The sequence below is a fragment of the Nelumbo lutea genome, chromosome 4 (genome assembly GCF_056320005.1).
Source record: "Nelumbo lutea isolate HS-2025 chromosome 4, American lotus-T2T, whole genome shotgun sequence".
Classification (NCBI taxonomy): Eukaryota; Viridiplantae; Streptophyta; class Magnoliopsida; order Proteales; family Nelumbonaceae; genus Nelumbo; species Nelumbo lutea.
In genome coordinates this window covers 20,745,758-20,764,058 of record NC_142687.1, presented here as the reverse complement: position 1 = coordinate 20,764,058, position 18,301 = coordinate 20,745,758, and the positions used below count along the sequence as shown (strand labels likewise).

The 18,301-nt window shown below is 38.3% G+C and overlaps 1 protein-coding gene across 2 annotated transcripts in view; it reads left to right on the top strand.

Annotated features, from left to right (window-relative positions):
• The window catches only part of LOC148854467 (U5 small nuclear ribonucleoprotein helicase), a 169,072-nt gene that overhangs the window by 38,123 nt on the left and 112,648 nt on the right, over positions 1-18,301 (top strand). For both annotated transcript variants that reach the window (XM_088986817.1, XM_088986816.1), the window contains exons 18-21: positions 2,335-2,400; positions 4,539-4,604; positions 4,710-4,832; positions 12,344-12,493. In XM_088986817.1, coding sequence (XP_088842943.1) covers positions 2,335-2,400; positions 4,539-4,604; positions 4,710-4,832; positions 12,344-12,493 — 405 coding nt within the window. The remainder of the gene's footprint in view (positions 1-2,334; positions 2,401-4,538; positions 4,605-4,709; positions 4,833-12,343; positions 12,494-18,301) is intronic.

The window sequence follows — 18,301 nt, the reverse complement described above, 5'->3', positions numbered from 1 at the left end:
ATGGAGAAACTTGCGAGAGTTAACTCTTAGACGAGTGAGTCTTTTTTTTTGAAGATAAATAAAAAAATGAACCTTATTAATGAAAAAAGAGAGGATACAACAGGGTGATAAGAAATCACCCAGCAAGAACAAACCTGCCCAAAACAAAATTAACCCCTTAGATAGTGAGTCTTATGTTTGAAAAAAATATATTAGTGTTATGAGGATCTCAAAAAAGGTTGTTTTTTTGCCATTGGCAGTGGTTGGAATGTAGGCATAACTGCAGGTCCATGGATACCAGATGGTAATTATCCCAAGAATTTTAACTATGAGACTATTCGAATTTTTAAGGTGGCTGAATTAATGTTGTCAAACTCAAGAATCTGGAATAGACATCTGGTGACCTTATTGTTTGATGCTAAAACAAGTTCGAAGATCCTGCAGATTAAATTGCTGGCTCACGATATATCTGTATCCGACAAGCTTGTGTGGAAGTTTAATCCACATGGTAATTTCTCATCTAGTTCTGCTTATAAAATGCTAAGGGATGTCCTAGTTCCTCAAAGCAGTCATGGTACTCTCTCCAACTTGACTTGGAAGGTTTTCTGGAAGATCAAAGAATTAACTCCAAATCTTCTCATGTTCTTATTGGAGAACCATAAATGATATTATATGGGTAGAAGTATTCTTGTGACAGGGTCTATAACCCTCTTTGCCCCTTGTGTTTGGAGTTTAGTGAGACCAGAGACCACTTATTCTTGCAATGCACCACTGTTCATTCTGTGTGGTTCGGTTCAAGTCTGGCTCTCCTTGTTGAAACCCATCCATTCTAGTACTTTGAATGCATATCTGGAGGAATGGATCGAATTGGATAAGCAGCTCCATGCAGATCACTTGCAGATTCTTGTGGGCGGGTGTTGCATTATGTGGTACATCTGGAAAAGAAGAAACAGAGTTGTTATTGTCTTTGACAACAGTGATTTTAAGCCTCAGTCTGTTCTTGCTACAGCTAATGCTTTGATGGCAGATCTTTCTGGAGCCTCTAGGATTTCTACACCCTATCCTTTGCTGCCTCACTTGCCAAGGAGTGAGAATTTAGAGATTGGAATTATTCCGGTTGGGAGAAACCACCGTCAGGCATGTTAAAGGTCAACTTTGATGCAGCTGTAAAGAAGTCAAAGGGCAGTTCTTGCATAATCATTAGAGAAAATGGAGGATGTTTTGTATATGCCACAGTTGTCCCATTACTTCATGGGACTCCTGCTGAATTGGAGGCTAATGCTGCTTATGTTGGTGTAAGTTCTATTATAGACCTGTTGGTGTCCTCATTTGAGGTGCCCTGGCAAATAAGAAATACCATTGCTGATTGCAAAAGCATCCTTTGTGCATGCCCTGAATTCTTGGTTAACTTCAATCATCATGACAATAATGGGGTAGCTAGTACCTTAGCTAAACATGTTCTCAATTGTTCTAGAATTGTCACATGGTATTCCCTCCCCTATTTGTTGAAAATATTATTTCAAGGGAGATGTTATATCAGAGTTTTCATTGAATTGAATTGATCTTAGAGACCTAAAAAATCTAAAATGAGGATAATTTTATATGATAACAAATTTAGATAGAGTAAAAGATAAAAGGAACGCGGGTGGAGCTACTTTTTTTTTTTTTTTTTTTAATGTAAGACTCTTGGATCTTCCAAATATATAGCAGAATGTATTGACAAAAGTATCAGTAAGATGTAGCCATGGTAATGATATGATATTATAATGAGGTGGCTGCCTTCTGATTTTTGTCGCCTAGGTGGGCAATTGGTTGCTTTATGTCAAGGTGTCCAGCCAAGGTGCTCAACCAAGGGTGCATAGTGTCACCTAGGACTGGTTCGTTCTTTCATTATTTATTTGCCTTTTTTTTTTGTAAATTTGAGCCCTTGGGGTTGTTTGGTAATGACTGAACTGAAGTGGCTGACCTAAATAACTTAATTTTTTCCCTTTCAGTGGATAAAGTAATTAAATACTAAAACATTTGATGGATAGTAATCAACCCAACTTAAGCTTTAGCCATTAAGGAGCTTACAACCTCCTTACAAATTCACTAAAAGAGAAAGCAATAATCTGTTCAGTTTAACCATTTTAGCTGCTATCTAAAGGCTTATCTAACTGGATGGTCCATTAACATTTGGATAGTTCACAGATTCTTTTCAAATTTGGTAGTTTTAAATAGTTATATCTGGGTTTTATGCTACATCAATTCAATCAGTGTATCCAAGTAGAATTGTGTTTGGTCCTGATCCAACCTGTCCAATTGTCCAGTTTTTAAACATCGACTAAAAGTCATGGCATCACTCTGTTTCTTCAGGTCCTTGTTTGCACTGCAACATTGGCGTGGGGAGTAAATCTACCTGCTCACACAGTTGTCATCAAGGTTTGTTTGCCTTCTTATTACTAATCATCTTCTGTTTTTTAGTATTCATCTAGCTCTGCCAAAATTTTGATGATCAAGGGCAAAGTGCATTGCTTATTTTTCTATAGCTGAAATAGATTCTTTTGCATCTATGGCTCAGTTTGGAAGGAGTAAAAATACAAAAATGTACAGTACAAATACATACAAAATAATACAAAATGCAAGGTTTTGCATTCCACATATTTGTATTTGTACTCTTTGCAAATAGAGCCTACGTACCTGGCGAAAAATTTACAAGCATCTGTAAATCTGGGAATAAAGACTTGGTGCTAGTTAGTATTATGAAACTTCCAGTGCCGGAAAAAGCACATACTCTTCTGAGGCTGTACATGTGTATGGATTAGTAAAAGAGGAAGAACAACATGAATAGCTTTCTAAGGAGTGGCCAAAGTAGCCCTAGGAGATATACCAGCATCCTAGCTATTTTCTATCAATCCATGTATGTTAGCTACCACTCTGTGCCATAACTTTTCATTCTCTAATGGCATACCCTACAATCATTTGCTTAGAAAAGCTAGATTTTTAAAGACCTTATCCCCAAACCACCCTGTTCCTTGCTCATACTTACTATTTCCTACTTAAGATGATTTTTCTTTCCTTCCCTTTGATGCTGCAAAAAATCCCTCGTTAGTTTCTAGAAAATGTAAAATGTTTGCAACTTTTTTCGGCACCTTAAAAACTGAGAGGTAATACAGAAGGAGGTTGGCCAACATGGACTTAATCGAATCCGGTGGGTTAAAAGATGTGCTAATTCATTTGCAGATGCTTTGGCCAAACAGGGGGTGGGAAGAAGCCATTTGTTTTGGGCTACTATGTAATCTTTTTGTTTGGGGGGGTGGTAAGAGGGTTTATCTCCCCTCACCTTTGTATTTTAATCTTCTTATAATCTAATGAAAGTTTCCTGTTACTGATAAAAAAAAAACATGGACTTAATCGAAGTTATCCTTCCATCCAAGGAAATATAGTTGCACTTCCAAGCTGTTAATGCTATCATTTTTCCAAACCTTTCTGTGATAGGGGTCCATAAACTACAACTCCTTGGTTTGCTTCCTAAAGGAAGGCCTAAGTACTTCATAGGCCAAGCACTAGTTGAACAACGAAGAGCCTGGACAGTTGCATCTAGTTTGCTAACCTCAAAAATTTCCCCAGCTCCACATCTCTTCTCAAGTTTTATTCTTAAATTTGAAAATTTCTCAAGTAAACTTAATAACAGTCTCAACGTCCTCAAGTTGTTTTAATAAAATCTTGTTACTGATAAAAAAAGTCTCAACCTCACCTGCTGAAGGATACATCCATCACAGAAAATATTTATATCATCAGCAAATTGTAGATGAGTCACCATAATATTATTCCTCCCAACTCTCCACCCTCTTACCAAATCCTCTCTGTCAGCTCTAGAAATCAATCTACTATGCACATCTGCAATTAGAGTGAAAAGGCAAGGGCAAAGTTGGTCTTCTTGTCTATGACCTCTAGGTGCCAGGAAGAAATCCCACAGTACACCATTAACCAACACAAAAATGACAGGTTTGTAGACATCCAGATATCCATACTACAATACTAATATTTCAACATTAGTGAGCTTTAAAACTTTGTTTTCATGGACCTATCCTCTTGCAAGTGAATTCCAAATGCATGAGCTGATCTTGGTACCGAACTGAACAAGGACTGCCAAAGTTCTTCCTCCTTATTCAGTCAAGTTTATTTTTTCCTGTCATTATTTATGAAGGAACATTTCCTCTTTATGAATGAGTTAGTATTGTTGTTTTAAATTTTGTGTTAGGATTTAGGAAATTCTCTTCCCCCTTTCTAAATAGATATGAATTTCTGAATTTCTGAATGGGGCTCTAGTTTAATGTGTCTCATCACTAAATGCTCTTCTCATGTGACTGATAAAAAATTACATTTTTCATTATTATCTTATTTCATTTGATAAGAAAAACATGTTAGAAGAGATCATCAGGTATCTCCTTTTCTTTGGCAGTTTGCTTTCAACTTTCAACTGATAATCCCGTCATATAGGCTGCAGCCTATTAGTATTGATCTAACATTTTCTCTATCGTATAATTCTTGATCCATATCCATGTGCATCACTCCAGGGTACCCAACTGTATGATCCAAAGGCTGGTGGGTGGAGAGACCTGGGCATGCTTGATGTTATGCAGGTGAGGCAAAGATACTGTATTATGAAAAAATTTCCTGTCAAGTTTATAAATATTTATTTCTAATTTTGTTTTTGAGTTTCTTGGTTTGTGGTACTTCTGTTTTAGATTTTTGGGCGTGCTGGAAGACCACAATTTGATAAGAGTGGTGAAGGGATTATCATTACCTCTCATGATAAGCTGGCTTACTATTTATGTTTGTTGACAAATCAACTCCCAATAGAAAGTCAGGTAGCAATTTTTTTTTTCATGGGATTATCTTGTTACCTTCTTTTTTTTTGTTTTTAAAGCAGTGGCATGTTAATTCTTTAATTTTTAACGCTAATGATGAAAAAGTTATGTATTAATAGGTGTTAGGATCTTATTAATGTATAAAAGTACTCTAATATCCTGTTCATAATTAAATGAGGACTAATACAAGTTTACAACCTCATCTATGTCTGGTATTCTCTTTAATTACTTGAATTTACCATTATTACAATTCCACCTGTGGGCCTAGGGCCCTTAAAACCAAGTCTGACCTTAAATTCCTGCTGTCCTGTCCTTGCCAAATTTGTCTCCCTGTTCTTTCTCTATTTTAGAGCTTTAATATTGGATGCAACTTGCAAAAAAGGCTGGAAAAGATCATGTGGAATCTCTTGGGATTTAGGGGAAATCAAGGAAGACATGAGCAGTTGGAATTTTGTCTGTAAAAGATAGGACTCGGTGTAGGCAGACTGGTTATTACTAGGAACTATATTAAAGATAAATAAGTGTGACAAAGAATAATTGTTTTTATTGATGATAGAAATAAAATACAAATTTAAAACCAACACTTGATATCATACTTAAATAATAATAATAATTAAAAAATATGAAAACACACTAAAGTAAAAAAAATACAAAAAAGTTTGTAGAAAACATTTGGACACATCTCTAATATTGTATAATTATCATATTAAACAAAAAGAAGTGTGACAAATCAGTACTTGTAGATTCTTTGGGGAAACTACCTTCCATCTTTCAATCTTCTTCTCTTGTATTTCTAGCATACGGTTTTTTCCCCACTCTATTTGGATACAGGTGGACTCTCTTGTCATGTATCCTGTTTTGCCTTAATGTTCTTCCAAGTGCCATAGTTATTGTTAAATTATGAACCTATGCCCTTTTAGTCTGCCCTTAGCCCTTCTAGTGAAGGTTCAAAAAATCGCAACAGATTGTCCTATATTGGCTCATACGTATCATTCCAGCACTAAACTGATATGTGGAACTCACTGAAACCAGGAATTTCATTTCTTTTCGTCCGTTTCGGACCAATACAGGCCTGTCTCGGGTCGTTTTGGATCTGTATCGACCAATATGGACCCAATACTGATTGATACTCTGTAATGGCTGATATTGTCTGATATTTAATATTTGTAGTCCCCCACACACTCTCTCTCTCTAATAAACTTCAAATTCAAATTTGTCTAGCCTCTATAATTACACCTTCTTTCTCTCAATAACTCCTATATTGAATGCTAACTCTTGCATTTAAGGCAAATTTGAAATTTAAAAACATCATTAAGTATGCCAGTAAATTCAAATTTGGATTTAAAACATGTCCTTAAATTGACTATAAAAACAACAGGTAGAAGCTAAGAAGATTAGAGTCCTAATCACTAAGTTATATAATACCCATAAGCCCATCACTATGCCGTAGCCATAGCCCAAATGCTTGCCATATTTATATGTATTTTGATTCATAAGTAAACCCTTTTGTATTTAGGGGATGTTTCTCAATAAATGTTAAAATCGATTATTAAAATTTAGGAAAAATCTATGATGCCAGAATGACATGATACCGGAAAGACTTTGACGATTAAAACCCCTAATGAATTTTGATGAAAACCCACCTGATTGGTTAGAAAATTTTATGATGCCAGTTGATTGGTTATAAGTTTTCTTCCCCTTTCAGTATCATGTCTTTCGAGCACCATAGTTGAAACCTAAATCAATTTTAATACAAATTATATTGATTTTCTAAAAATTAAGGTATATATGTACATGTCTTAGTCCTTCCATTTAAGGTTCAAAATATCAATACGATATGCCTTGTATTGGGTATACCATATCATATTGGCAGGGCTCTGATACACCTATTTAAAGGTGTTTTCTGGAACCCTTTTGTTTTATTTAATAAATGATATATGTATGTATTATATGTTATGATATTTTGATTATTTTTCAATGGTTATCAATTGTGTCCCAATGCCTCACAATTTATATAAACCATTAAAGTAGGTTTTTTTTTTAAACTCATTTATTGTCATCCAAGACTTATGTTTATAGTTATTAATATATAATTTTCTGGATTTATTTGAATTTCCTAGCGTATCCATGTGTATATTGATTTTTCATCTGTATATGTATGTGGGAAGTACAAAGGTGACTAGGGGAGGGGTAAACTCTCTTAACCCTCCCATAGGAAAAAGAAAAACAACTCAAATTGCAATATAGCCCAAAACAATTGTTCTCTTCCCACCCCTTGTGCTAGCTGGTTAAAAATTCATTTTTCATTAGCAAACTTCCATAGACCATTCTCCTCTATTTCTAGCATCCTATAACTAGTTTTGAATCCCCTTCAACAATGAGCTTGCAGCAGTCCAACTCCTTTGCCTTCTTCATTACTTCTAGCACCGCCAAGATCTCAGCTTGAAGTGAATAACCTACACCAATAGGACTAGAAAATAGAGCAGTGACTTTCACGTCCTCATCTCTGAAAGTTCCTCCAGTTCCAGAAGGCCTTGGATTAGTGTTTTAAAAGGCGTGGGAGGCGTACACCTGGAGGCGTGCCTCTAGGCGAGGCGCCCCCAAAACGCCCTAAGGCGTATGCCAGAGGCGCTGACACCTCTGAGGCATATGCCTCAAGTGAAAGAGGTGTGTGCCTCATGCGCCTCATGCATACCTCATGTAAAAAGACAGGAAAAAAGGAAAAAAGGAGAGGGAAGGGAAGAATAGATAAGGGGAAAGAAAGTGGGTCGGGGGCTTACTCCTTGTGTTCGGGAGGGTTATGCCTCTTACGTTCTGAACTACATCTCACGCCTCTAGGTAGTGGAATGCCTTGCGTCACGCCTCTGTGTTTTAAAACACTGTCTTGGATTACCTTCACTACTTCCATCAAAGTTCAGCTTGATAAAACCAAAGTTCGGAGGAGATATCCTCAAACACTTATAGAGATTAATCTTGGTTTTGGTAGGGGATGAATTAGCCACTTTCTTCCAATTTCTTCTCATCATATTTGTAGAGATATCCTCAAACACTTATGGAGATTTCACCTAATGTACCACTCTAATAGTAATTGCTTCAATAATGACCTCCCTATTCCTCTCATTTTCATTAAAGATTATTGAATTTCTTTCCTCCCATATTGTTCAGCATATGGCAGCTCTGACATATCTCCAAAGAATTCTACCCCTTTTCTTTGGCCACCTGAAAAAGGAGGCAAACGACCTTTGCACATCTGGTTGGGGGTGTCCACCTGCAACCAAACAAAGAGAAAAACCATTCCCAAATTTATGAAGCAAGAGAGCAAGAGATTAGTAAGTGATAGCAGCTCTCACCATTTGCCTTGCACAGGATGCACCAGTTAGGGGATAGACACCAAGTAGGTCTTTTTCTGGGGCAAGTTACTAGTGCTACACCTCTGCAGAAAGGCTTCCCAACAAAAAGCTCCAATCCTTAGAGGAATCAGTTTGCCCTAAACTTCCAAAAGTGGAAAGTCTAGTCCTAGGCTATCAGAGGGTTGTGTTAAGGCATTAAAAAGGGAAGCACAAGAAAACTCACTAGAAGATGTCAAAGTCCAAATCTGGCTCTCTCCTTGGGTCTAGAACCACCCCTCCCAAAATCTGAATTAAGGCAAAAAATAGTTGATTTCAGCATCCCTAAGATCCCTTATAAGACCCAAATCCCAATCTAACCCAAGAATTGATTCTGAGGGTACCAAAAATATAGACGCAAGCTCATTTTTAAGCAAATAAAGGGAAATACAGAGAAGGAAATTGTTCTTTCAAGCGCACAACCTCCACCCTATTGTGTTCCCAAACTTTCACCCGGTTCCCAAAACATAGATCATACCTGATGAATGACAAGAAAGAAGGAAGAATGGCATGTATAGATTTTCAAGGAGAAGCTCGTTAGCCCTAGTCAGAACACCAACATCCCAACCATCAGCCATTTGCCCATGAATACTTACAATCACCTTAGACCATAACTTATCATTTTTTTCGATTAGTAAATAGCAATTTAATTTTTAAAGAACAGAATTTACAGATCAGGGTGATAAGACAACACACGAAAACAAAGAAAACAAAAGAGCCTTCAAACAAACTAGATGACAGGCTCTGCATTACATATTTGATATTCTAGAATGTCTCCTAACCCGCACCCAAAATCCTCCTTTCTATGTCGACTGAATTCAGGAAGAATCAATACCCATTCTACCACTGTTCTGCCCACAACCGCAACCATCTTCTCCATGCTACAAGCCTTGTCTTCAAAAGTCCTTTTGTTCCTTTCCTTACATATGGCATAAACTTCCCTTTTTTTCCCTTTATCTTCCTTGTGTTATTTGGGTCCCACACTACCACCATACCCCCTTACAGACCCACCGCATTCACCTCAGTCCATTCTCCTCTCTTTGACCTCCAAATCTCAATTTTCATCCTTAGATAAAAAGGTTCCAGTTTTGTTTCCTGCAACAAGACAACATCCGGATTATGTTTTCTCAGAAGATTCTTGACCACCTCTCTCCTCTTCCCATCTCTCAAACCCTTTACATTCCAGGATAGCAACTTCATTCCCACTGCTCCCCTCTCCCCCTCTATCTGCCCTTTTATTCCTTTTCCGTCAGCCCTTTGTGTCTCCCTCCCCTCTCTTCCCCTCCCTCTGCGGCACTTCCTCAATTAGCTCTTTCTTCTTGTTTCTCCCTTCTAGATATCTCGTACTGATCAATGGCTTTTCTCATCGCTTCTTCTCCCCCTAGAAAAAACAGGCTCAAATTGCCAGCCTCTACAACCATTTTCCCAAGGCCTCATTCCTCCTTTGAATACTTCCCATACCCAATCCACGCACTTCCTCACTTTTAGTGACCACTTCCCATCCAACTCTATGGTCTCTTTTTTCTTCTCCTGGTTCCCATAAGAAATATCTCATCAAAATTTCCAAAATTTTGCTCACTCCTTTTGGGATCCTAAAAACAGATAAGAAATAAACTGGCAAGTTGGTCAAGATAGACTTAATCAATGTAATCGTACCACCCAAAGACAAGTAATTCCTCTTCTATGAAGCTAGCCTCTTAGTAAACCTATCCATCATTGGGTTCTAAAAACTGTTATTTCTCGGATTATCTCCTCTTACTGGCCTTCAAGTAAACTTTCCTACCCTCTTTGCCATCTCTATCTCCTCCATATTGATCCCCATCACACAACTTTTATCAAATTTCACTCTTAAATTTAACATTTTTCTTTTAAAGTTGCACCACCAGTTTCAAAATCCTAACCCAACTCACTAGGTTTCTAGAATCGACCCTAGTTATTAGTCTACCCAAAACTTCAGCAATTAATGTGAACAAAAAAGGGGAAAGGGGGCCCCCTTGTCTAAGTCCCCTAACTACAGGGAAATGGTTTACTAGTGCTACATACACCATAATAGAGTAGTGGCAAATCTCTATGTATCCTCGTATCCTTTTGCACCATTTTACCACAAAACAAAAGCTCTCCAAGACCTGTAGTAAGATGGACCATTCGACCAAGTCATAGGCCTTCTCCAGATCCAGCTTACACACTACTCCTTTTCTCCCATTTCTTCTCTTGTCCTCCACACTCTCATTGGCAATTAAAATCTGATCCATTATTTGCCTATTACTTACAAAACCACCTTGATTATGGGAAATGATGTGAGGAAGTATAACCCTATTACTTACCAAGCTGATGAGCTGAACTTGTTTGGGTGAATAACACCACTATTCTTTGGAACCCAAGTTCTAAAAGTAGAGTTCAACCTTGGATTTATCACACCTCTCTCAAAACGTTCATTGAAGATCCTTTGAATGTCTTGTTTTAAAATGTCCCAGTAGTCTTGGTAAAAAGCCATTGTAAAGCCATCTGGTCCTGGTGCTTTAGTTTCATCCACGGAGAAAACCACTAAGCCATTGTAAATCCATCTGGTCTTGGTGCTTTAGTTCTATCCATAGAAAAAACTGCTTCCTTTATTAACTCCATGTCAAAGCTCCTTTCAAGCCTACCTTAAGATCCTCAGGTATATTTGAAGTGATCCACAAAAGCCCCTGCTATTTCAGATTGTTTGGTGAGTGTTACATCATCAACCACCAACTTAGAGATGGAATTTTTCTTCCTCCTACCATTTTCCATAGCATGAAAGAATCTTGTATTTCTATCCCCTTCATCCATTTATGTTTGGATTTTTGCCTCCAATTAACTTCTTCCTTGTTTAACAAATCTTCTAGTTGCTTCCTTAATATCTATCTTTCCTCAAAAGTCCCTTCACTCTCCTTGGTGTCCAACTCAATTTTATCAATCACTTCTGTTTTCTCTCTACAAGCCTTCTGAAACATTTTGTAAAATATTTTATATGTATTATTTATATGACCTACAAAATATTTATATGCATATGCCACATCATCACGCTTTGGCTCTGGTTTGACAATGGTTGACCCTCTGACCTGTGAACCTTTTCTGGTTCTATGCCCGGTCCAGTTCTCTAAATATTGTTTGGAACTACTCTTATGCTCCTTTGAATGACTTCATTTCTAACACTTTCTTAAGAAAAGATGAAAGGTTTTGTGGAGATGCACAAAAAGCAGCAGTTTTGTTGATGGTTGGGGAAGAAAGGAATGCTAGAATATTCAGGGAAGTAATCTGCCCCAAGAAAGCAGTATTGGGAACATCTTGGTAATGGTGGAATATTAGAAAAAATCCTCAAGTCTCTTTAGTCCTTTCTCTACAATGACATCCTTAGGAGATAGCATGTTGTTGCATTGCCTTAATCTATAAAGTAAAGATATCATCAATTAGTCTCCTGTTATGGACTTCAGAAAATTAAAACCTCTGACCATTGTAGCTTGGCAACTTAGGCAATTCAAGTGTTGGTGGTGTGCCTTGTGCTTAGAGGCAATCATGGTAACATAATGGGCATGTTCTCGGGATCTATTGACCATTAAAACTCAATTAGAGTTGAATTTTAGCAATTTTTCTAAGATTGAGATTGGGGAAATCCCTAAATTATAGAGATATTATGGTAGAATAGGATTCAGGGGAAATATTTAATCTATCATTCTATCTATACTACTATTAGAGTGGGAACAAGAACTTAGATTTCTGGACTTTTCTTGACTAAAATGCCCCTCATTTTGCATTTGGTCCCACTTTATTGTGAAGATAGAAAACATAATCTGAGTACTAGTTTTCAATTCATTCTATTCCCTCTCATCATTAAGTCCCATATTTAAGGAATTAACTCCTATTCTCCCTATTTGAATAATATATTTAAGGTATTTTTGTTTCTCATTGTTAAATTCGACTAATTTTGGTTTGTGTCCTTGTTTTTCTTTCACATACTTGGATACTTAATGATATCTCCATTGGTTTATGTGCCTATGCTTTTAAGCCAAAGTGAATTGATTATCTGTTATTATTTCTTATTATTCTTTCTGCTCTTATTTTTTTTTTCTGAATACTCTTTTATTGAGTTTTATGTTTTTGCAGTTCATTAACTCATTGAAAGATAATTTGAATGCGGAGGTGGCTTTGGGTACTGTAACAAATGTTAAGGAAGCTTGTGCTTGGCTTGGCTATACTTACCTCTTTATAAGAATGAAGTCAAATCCTTTGGCATATGGAGTAGGATGGGATGAGGTATTGTGTGATGGTGGTTATATCTGTTATTCTAATTTAACAAACTTCTCTTTATCGCTTTAACTTGTAATGTATAAATGTTTTTTAATAATATAATTTTTTTGATGAGTGACATGTAACTTCATTAAAATTTAGAAAAATTTACATACAAGCAGTGAGAGGTAAGCTATCTTAACTCCCTCGCAAACAAACAAATAAACAAGATTATAAATGAGCCCGAAACAAAGAATCTCATTCACCCCTTGCTTTGCTAGTCCATCAGCAAATGAGTTAGCAGATCTCTTCACCCAGTTGCATCTTATCTCAATATCCTTAGCCAGCCATTTGAATTTTTTCCTTTCATTGCTGTACTTCCACATTGCAGTCTTGCCTTTTTTTAATAATAATAATCAAAAGTGGATTTTATAGAAAAAAATAGGATAACAATACAAAGGGTGACGAGGTAGTAATCCGGTCCAGACAAAATGCAAGATACAAAGACATACCCCACTAACAGTAATTGATAACTCATTACATATTCAATCCAATTCAAGAGTAAACCAGAAATTAGAGCTAAAGTTCCAGATGCATCAAAAAAATTATGGCAGAATCAATATCCAATCCACGACCAAGTTACCAATGTCTACAGAGATCCTTTCAGCATTTCTTTTCTTCCCCTTGAATTCTGCCTTCCTGCTTCCTTGTAGATGTGGCCAATCAGATCAGAAGAAGTTTCATTAGGGTGATTCCAAATAAAGAGGAAAAGCCATACTGGGTGATCATTTCTACCCATGTCTGGAAGCCTGGCCTGCAAATGACTCAAAGGCATGGTTTCAGGCATGAGGCATGCTATAGATGTTAAACTATTTGCTCATTGATCATTTTTATTTGTCCCAACTCCCAAACCAAAAGTGGGGGCTTGGACAGCCATCATTACTTTGCCTTTCCTAGTGGGTTTCTGCAGTGGTTGTTCATATAAGAATTTTGCGAGTTCTCATCTTGGTTTGCCTGTTGATGTACTGCTGAAGTCACTCCAACTCCTTTTCTAGCTTTTTCTTCATTATTGATATCTATTTTTGTTTTTTTTTTGGTGAATGAGTAAAATTTTATTAAACTAGCAAATAAGAGTAACAGGCAACCCATGGAAAGGCATGAGGTGCGACCTTTCCTTTAAAACTAGTTACAGAATTATAAGTTCTTAAGAAAGTACACAGAAGTCCAAAATAAAGTAGCCCGGGAAACCCCCTGTTTTGCAAGTGAATCAGCCATTGAGTTTGCTGATCTGCCTACCCACTGAACTCTGATTGTCATACTCCTTATTAGCCATTTAACCTTGTTGAGAAGATCTCTATCACCCCAGATCACAGAGTCCGGATCTTGCAACCAACCCATATCACCTGGGAGTCCCCTTCAATATTCAGATGCTCTATTCCTAGCTGGTTTGCGAGCTGGATTCCTTGCACAACAGCAAGTAATTTGGCCCTTATAGAGTCTCCCACACCCGCAGGACCTGAATACAAAGATACAATACTACTGTCTTTGTTTCTCAGCACTCCTATACCTGAAGGTCCAGGGTTACCTCGGCTACTCCCATCAATGTTTCAGCTTAATAAACTCCTCCCCAGGTGGCATCCATTCAACCACATATCTGTCCTTCCTAGTAGAAGTGTTAGCCACTGCTAACCAGTTTCTCCATAGGTCATCGAAAGAGTATGCATCAAAGAGATTTAGAGTTTTTAGCCACTGAATTGCCCTTGTCAAAATATATTCTTTAACTTCTGAGAAACTCCTTTCTTTTTTACAAAAAAATTCTGGTGTTCTTTTCTTCCCAAACAGTCCACAACAAAGCTGCTCTTATAGATTTCCACATAATTCTCCCTCTTTTTGTATGCCGTACAAAGGTAGACGGACTAAACAACAAGCTATTATCAGATGGCAAGTTCCACCTACACTCAAACAACACAAAAATCCAATTCCATAAAGCTGCAACAAAGGAGCAAGAGATCAGTAAGTGATAACAGTCCTCATTGCGAGTTTTACAAAGCACACCAATTAGGGGATAAGTATCGTTTTGGTCTCCTCTTTTGCAGGTTTTCCAAGGTATTAATCTTACCATAAAAAACTTCCTAACAAAAAAAAAAAAGAAATCTTTGGGGGAACGGGTCTAATCCAAAATTCTTTAACTAGGAAGTTCTGGGGTGCAGAAGTGGAGCAGAGAGGCTTGGAGAAAGAAGAGCAAGTGAAAAAGCCTTTCGGGTTAGGGGTCCAAATTCTTGTGTCAGGTTTGAGGGGATCTAAGCAAAGCAAGTGAAAAATCCTTTCGGGTTAGGGTTCCAAATTCTTGTGTCAGGTTTGAGGGGATCTAAGCAAATAGACTCATGTGAAGGCAACAATTTTGAAACATTAGCACTTTCATCATCACGTAACCCTCTTCGGAACCCATAGTCCTAGTTTAAGGCCAAAGAAAAAGCAGGGAGGTGTTAGAGTGAGCCGAATAGGGGTAGTTTAGTAATCTCATGTCAGTTAAGTACTTTGCTTATGTGGCTGTTTTATTAGAGTACTCTGTCCCACACTTAAGTGAGGGCAGTTTAGTCTTTGTAAGTGTAATTAGAACCTAATAAACATTAGGGGGTCGACTGAATGGTTGACTAATCAGTTTCGACTAAACCCTCCTGTTCTCTCTTTCTCTTGTCTTCTTCCTCATCTTCTTCTTCCTTCTTCACTGGTTCGGGTTACTGTAGCTGCTCCAAAACATGGTATCAGAGCGAGGTTACCTGCTTCTGCTTGTAAAGCATCTCAGCTGTGTTCGTGACACCTTCTTCTTCGTTTCTGGTTAGTTAATGGAAAGAGCTGGTTCACCCTAGGTCTGAGACATCACAGCTTGATGCTCTCTGCTGCGCACAGTTTTCTTTATCAAGGAAGGTGATTTCAGCAGTGAACGGTTGGCTGATACTCTCAAAGGAAGGTTGGTTATTTAGTCCTTTTGTGTTGCTGGTATTTCTGGGTAGGAACCCTTCAAGAATCAGTTAGTACTAATTAGAACCTAGAGAACTAGGTTCATTGTTGCCCTAGGAAGGGCTGTGTGTGCAGTAGCCGAATGGTGTAGGGCTGCTATGAGTTGTTGAGTGGTGTTAGGGCTGCTGTAGGTGGCCGAGTGGTGTAAGGTGGAATGCAGTGACCTTGCCAAGCTCCTTGTGGTTGTGTAATGCCCTCTTAAGTGTGTTAAACAAGTCTGAATTGGGTGTAGCAGTTTGACTGTGTTGTGGTGCTTGGGATGCTTATGTGGGTCGTAGGTGTGTGAAGTCAGCAGTAGTGTGAAGAAGAACAAGTGTGTGCTCCCATTGTTGTGTTTAGGGGCTACAATAGGTGCTGAAGTATCAAACTGTGAACAACATCAATCAGCTTGTAGCTGAGAAGTAAGGTTAGAGGCAACTGTGAAAGAGTACAATGGCAGTGATAGGAGATGGCTACAATGATTAGAAGCCTAATGTGGTAATTTCCTCCGACTACCTAGGGGTACAAATGACCTCACTTAAACTGAATGGGGAGAACTATGTTCCATGGGCCAAATCAGTGGAAGTGTTTCTCAAGGCAAAGAAGAAAGTAAAGCATGTAAGAGATGAGAAGCCACCGGAGGACTCTCCAGGGTTTGATGATTGGGACCATTAAGATGCTCAAATCATGACTTGGCTGTGGAATAGTATGGAACCCAAAATTAGTGCCAACTTCGTGTTCCTTGATATGGCTAAGAATATATGGGAACATGCTAAGAAACTATATTTTGGACAAGATAACACAACAAGAGTGTATCAGCTTTATCAGGAGTATTTTGATTTACAACAAGGAACCAAAACACTAGAAGAGTATTATGCCAGCATGAAGAATATAAGGAATGAACTCAATGTCTATCACCCCCTTACTCCAGATATTAAAGTTCAGCAACAGCAAAGGGAGCAACTAGATGTTACAAGATTTTTAGTGGGGCTGAAGTCGGAATATGAACTAGTTAGAGCCCAAATATTGGGGGGCTCTACTCTTCCTACACTTGAGGAAGTATTCTCAAGGCTTCGTAGAATTTCTTTGGGACAGACAGAGAACTCCACATAGTCTGATGGATCAGCACTTGTGACAGCTAGAGGGGTTGGACATAGTACAAGAGGGGGAGGTCATGCTCCCCGAGGAGGCCGTGGCAGTTCCATGCTTAGTCGGGGTGGTTGTGACTCAGGGGAAGGCCGTGGCAGAGGGAAGAATAACTCTACAAGGAAATCTACTCATTGTGGTAGAGAGGGATGCACAGTGAATTTCTGTTATGATCTAAATGGCCCTCCCTCTAAATGGGCTAATCATGTTGTAGCAGGTGAGGTTGATATCAGTGACAGTACACTGGTAGACCGAACTCATCCCACATCTACATCTACCTCTGGGAGGGAAATGGTGAGCGTACTGCGTGATGAGTATGAACAGTTTTACTTCACAGCATACTACTGCCACACTTGCCCAATCAGGTATTGCTTGCATGTCATCTAAAACCCCTCCCTGGATTATTGACTCTGGAGCCTCAGATTATATGACCAGGACTCCAGGTGTGTTCTCTTCTCTTTCTGAAACCTCCACATCGCAAACTGTTACACTTGCCAATGGGTCATCATCTCCCATATGTGGTGTTGGTAATGTTGACATGGATTCTGTGCCCTTATCATCTGTTTTATATGTCCCTAAGTTTGCATTCAATCATATGTTTGTTAGTAAAATAACCAAAGCTCTTAACTGTTCTGTTACCTTCTTTCCTTCCACTTGTGTTTTTCAGGATCTCAAGACGGGGAAGAAGATTGGTGGGGGGCATGAAGCTGGTGCACTGTATTATCTTGACGGTGGTGAATCTTCAATTGCTCTTCAGACTTCACTTACTCCTCTACAATTGCATTGTCGACTGGGACATCCATCTCTCAAGGCTCTCAAGATTTTGGTCCCGTCATTGAGTCATTTGTTAGTTTTGCAATGTGAGTCATGTCAGTTTGGGAAACATCGTCGTGTGTCCTTCAGTCCAAGAGTTGAGAGTCGTATGTTGAGTCCTTTTTCTTTGGTTCATTCAGATGTTTGGGGTCTAATCAAAATAGATTCTTGTAATGGGTACAAGTATTTTGTCTCCTTTATTGATGATTGTTCAAGAATGACATGGATTTACTTAATGAAAGAAGGAAATGAATTGTTTTCCATTTTTCAAAAATTCCATGCTGAAATACGCACACAATTTGGTGTTCCAATCAAAGTTCTCCGTTCAGATAATGATCGTGAATACTTTCTTACTTCATTTCAATAGTATTTAGAACAACATGGCATTATTCATCAGACATCATGTGCATACACCCCTCAACAAAATGGGGTAACTGAACGGAAGAACCGTCAGCTTCTTGAAACAGCTCGGTCTATTCTTCACCACATGAATGTTCTTAAGCGTTTTTGGAGTGATGCTGTACTCACTGCATGTTTTCTCATTAATCGGATGCCCTCCTTCATCCTTCATGGTCGGTCCCCCTTCTCTGTCTTGTTTCCCACTTTATCTCCATTTCCATTAACTCCTCGTGTCTTTGGTTGTGTGTGCTTTGTCCACAATTTGAGCCCTGGAATAGACAAGGTAGATGCACGCTCAATTAAATGTGTCTTCCTTGGCTACTCACAGACTCAAAAAGGGTACAAGTGTTATAATCCCATTACCCGGAAGTGCTATGTCTGCCATGATGTCACATTTTTTGAGTCAGTCCCCTTCTTCTCAAGTCTTGAAGAGCCTCTGTCTCCACCCTTACTTCCTCTTCTTCTTCCTGTCAGTGG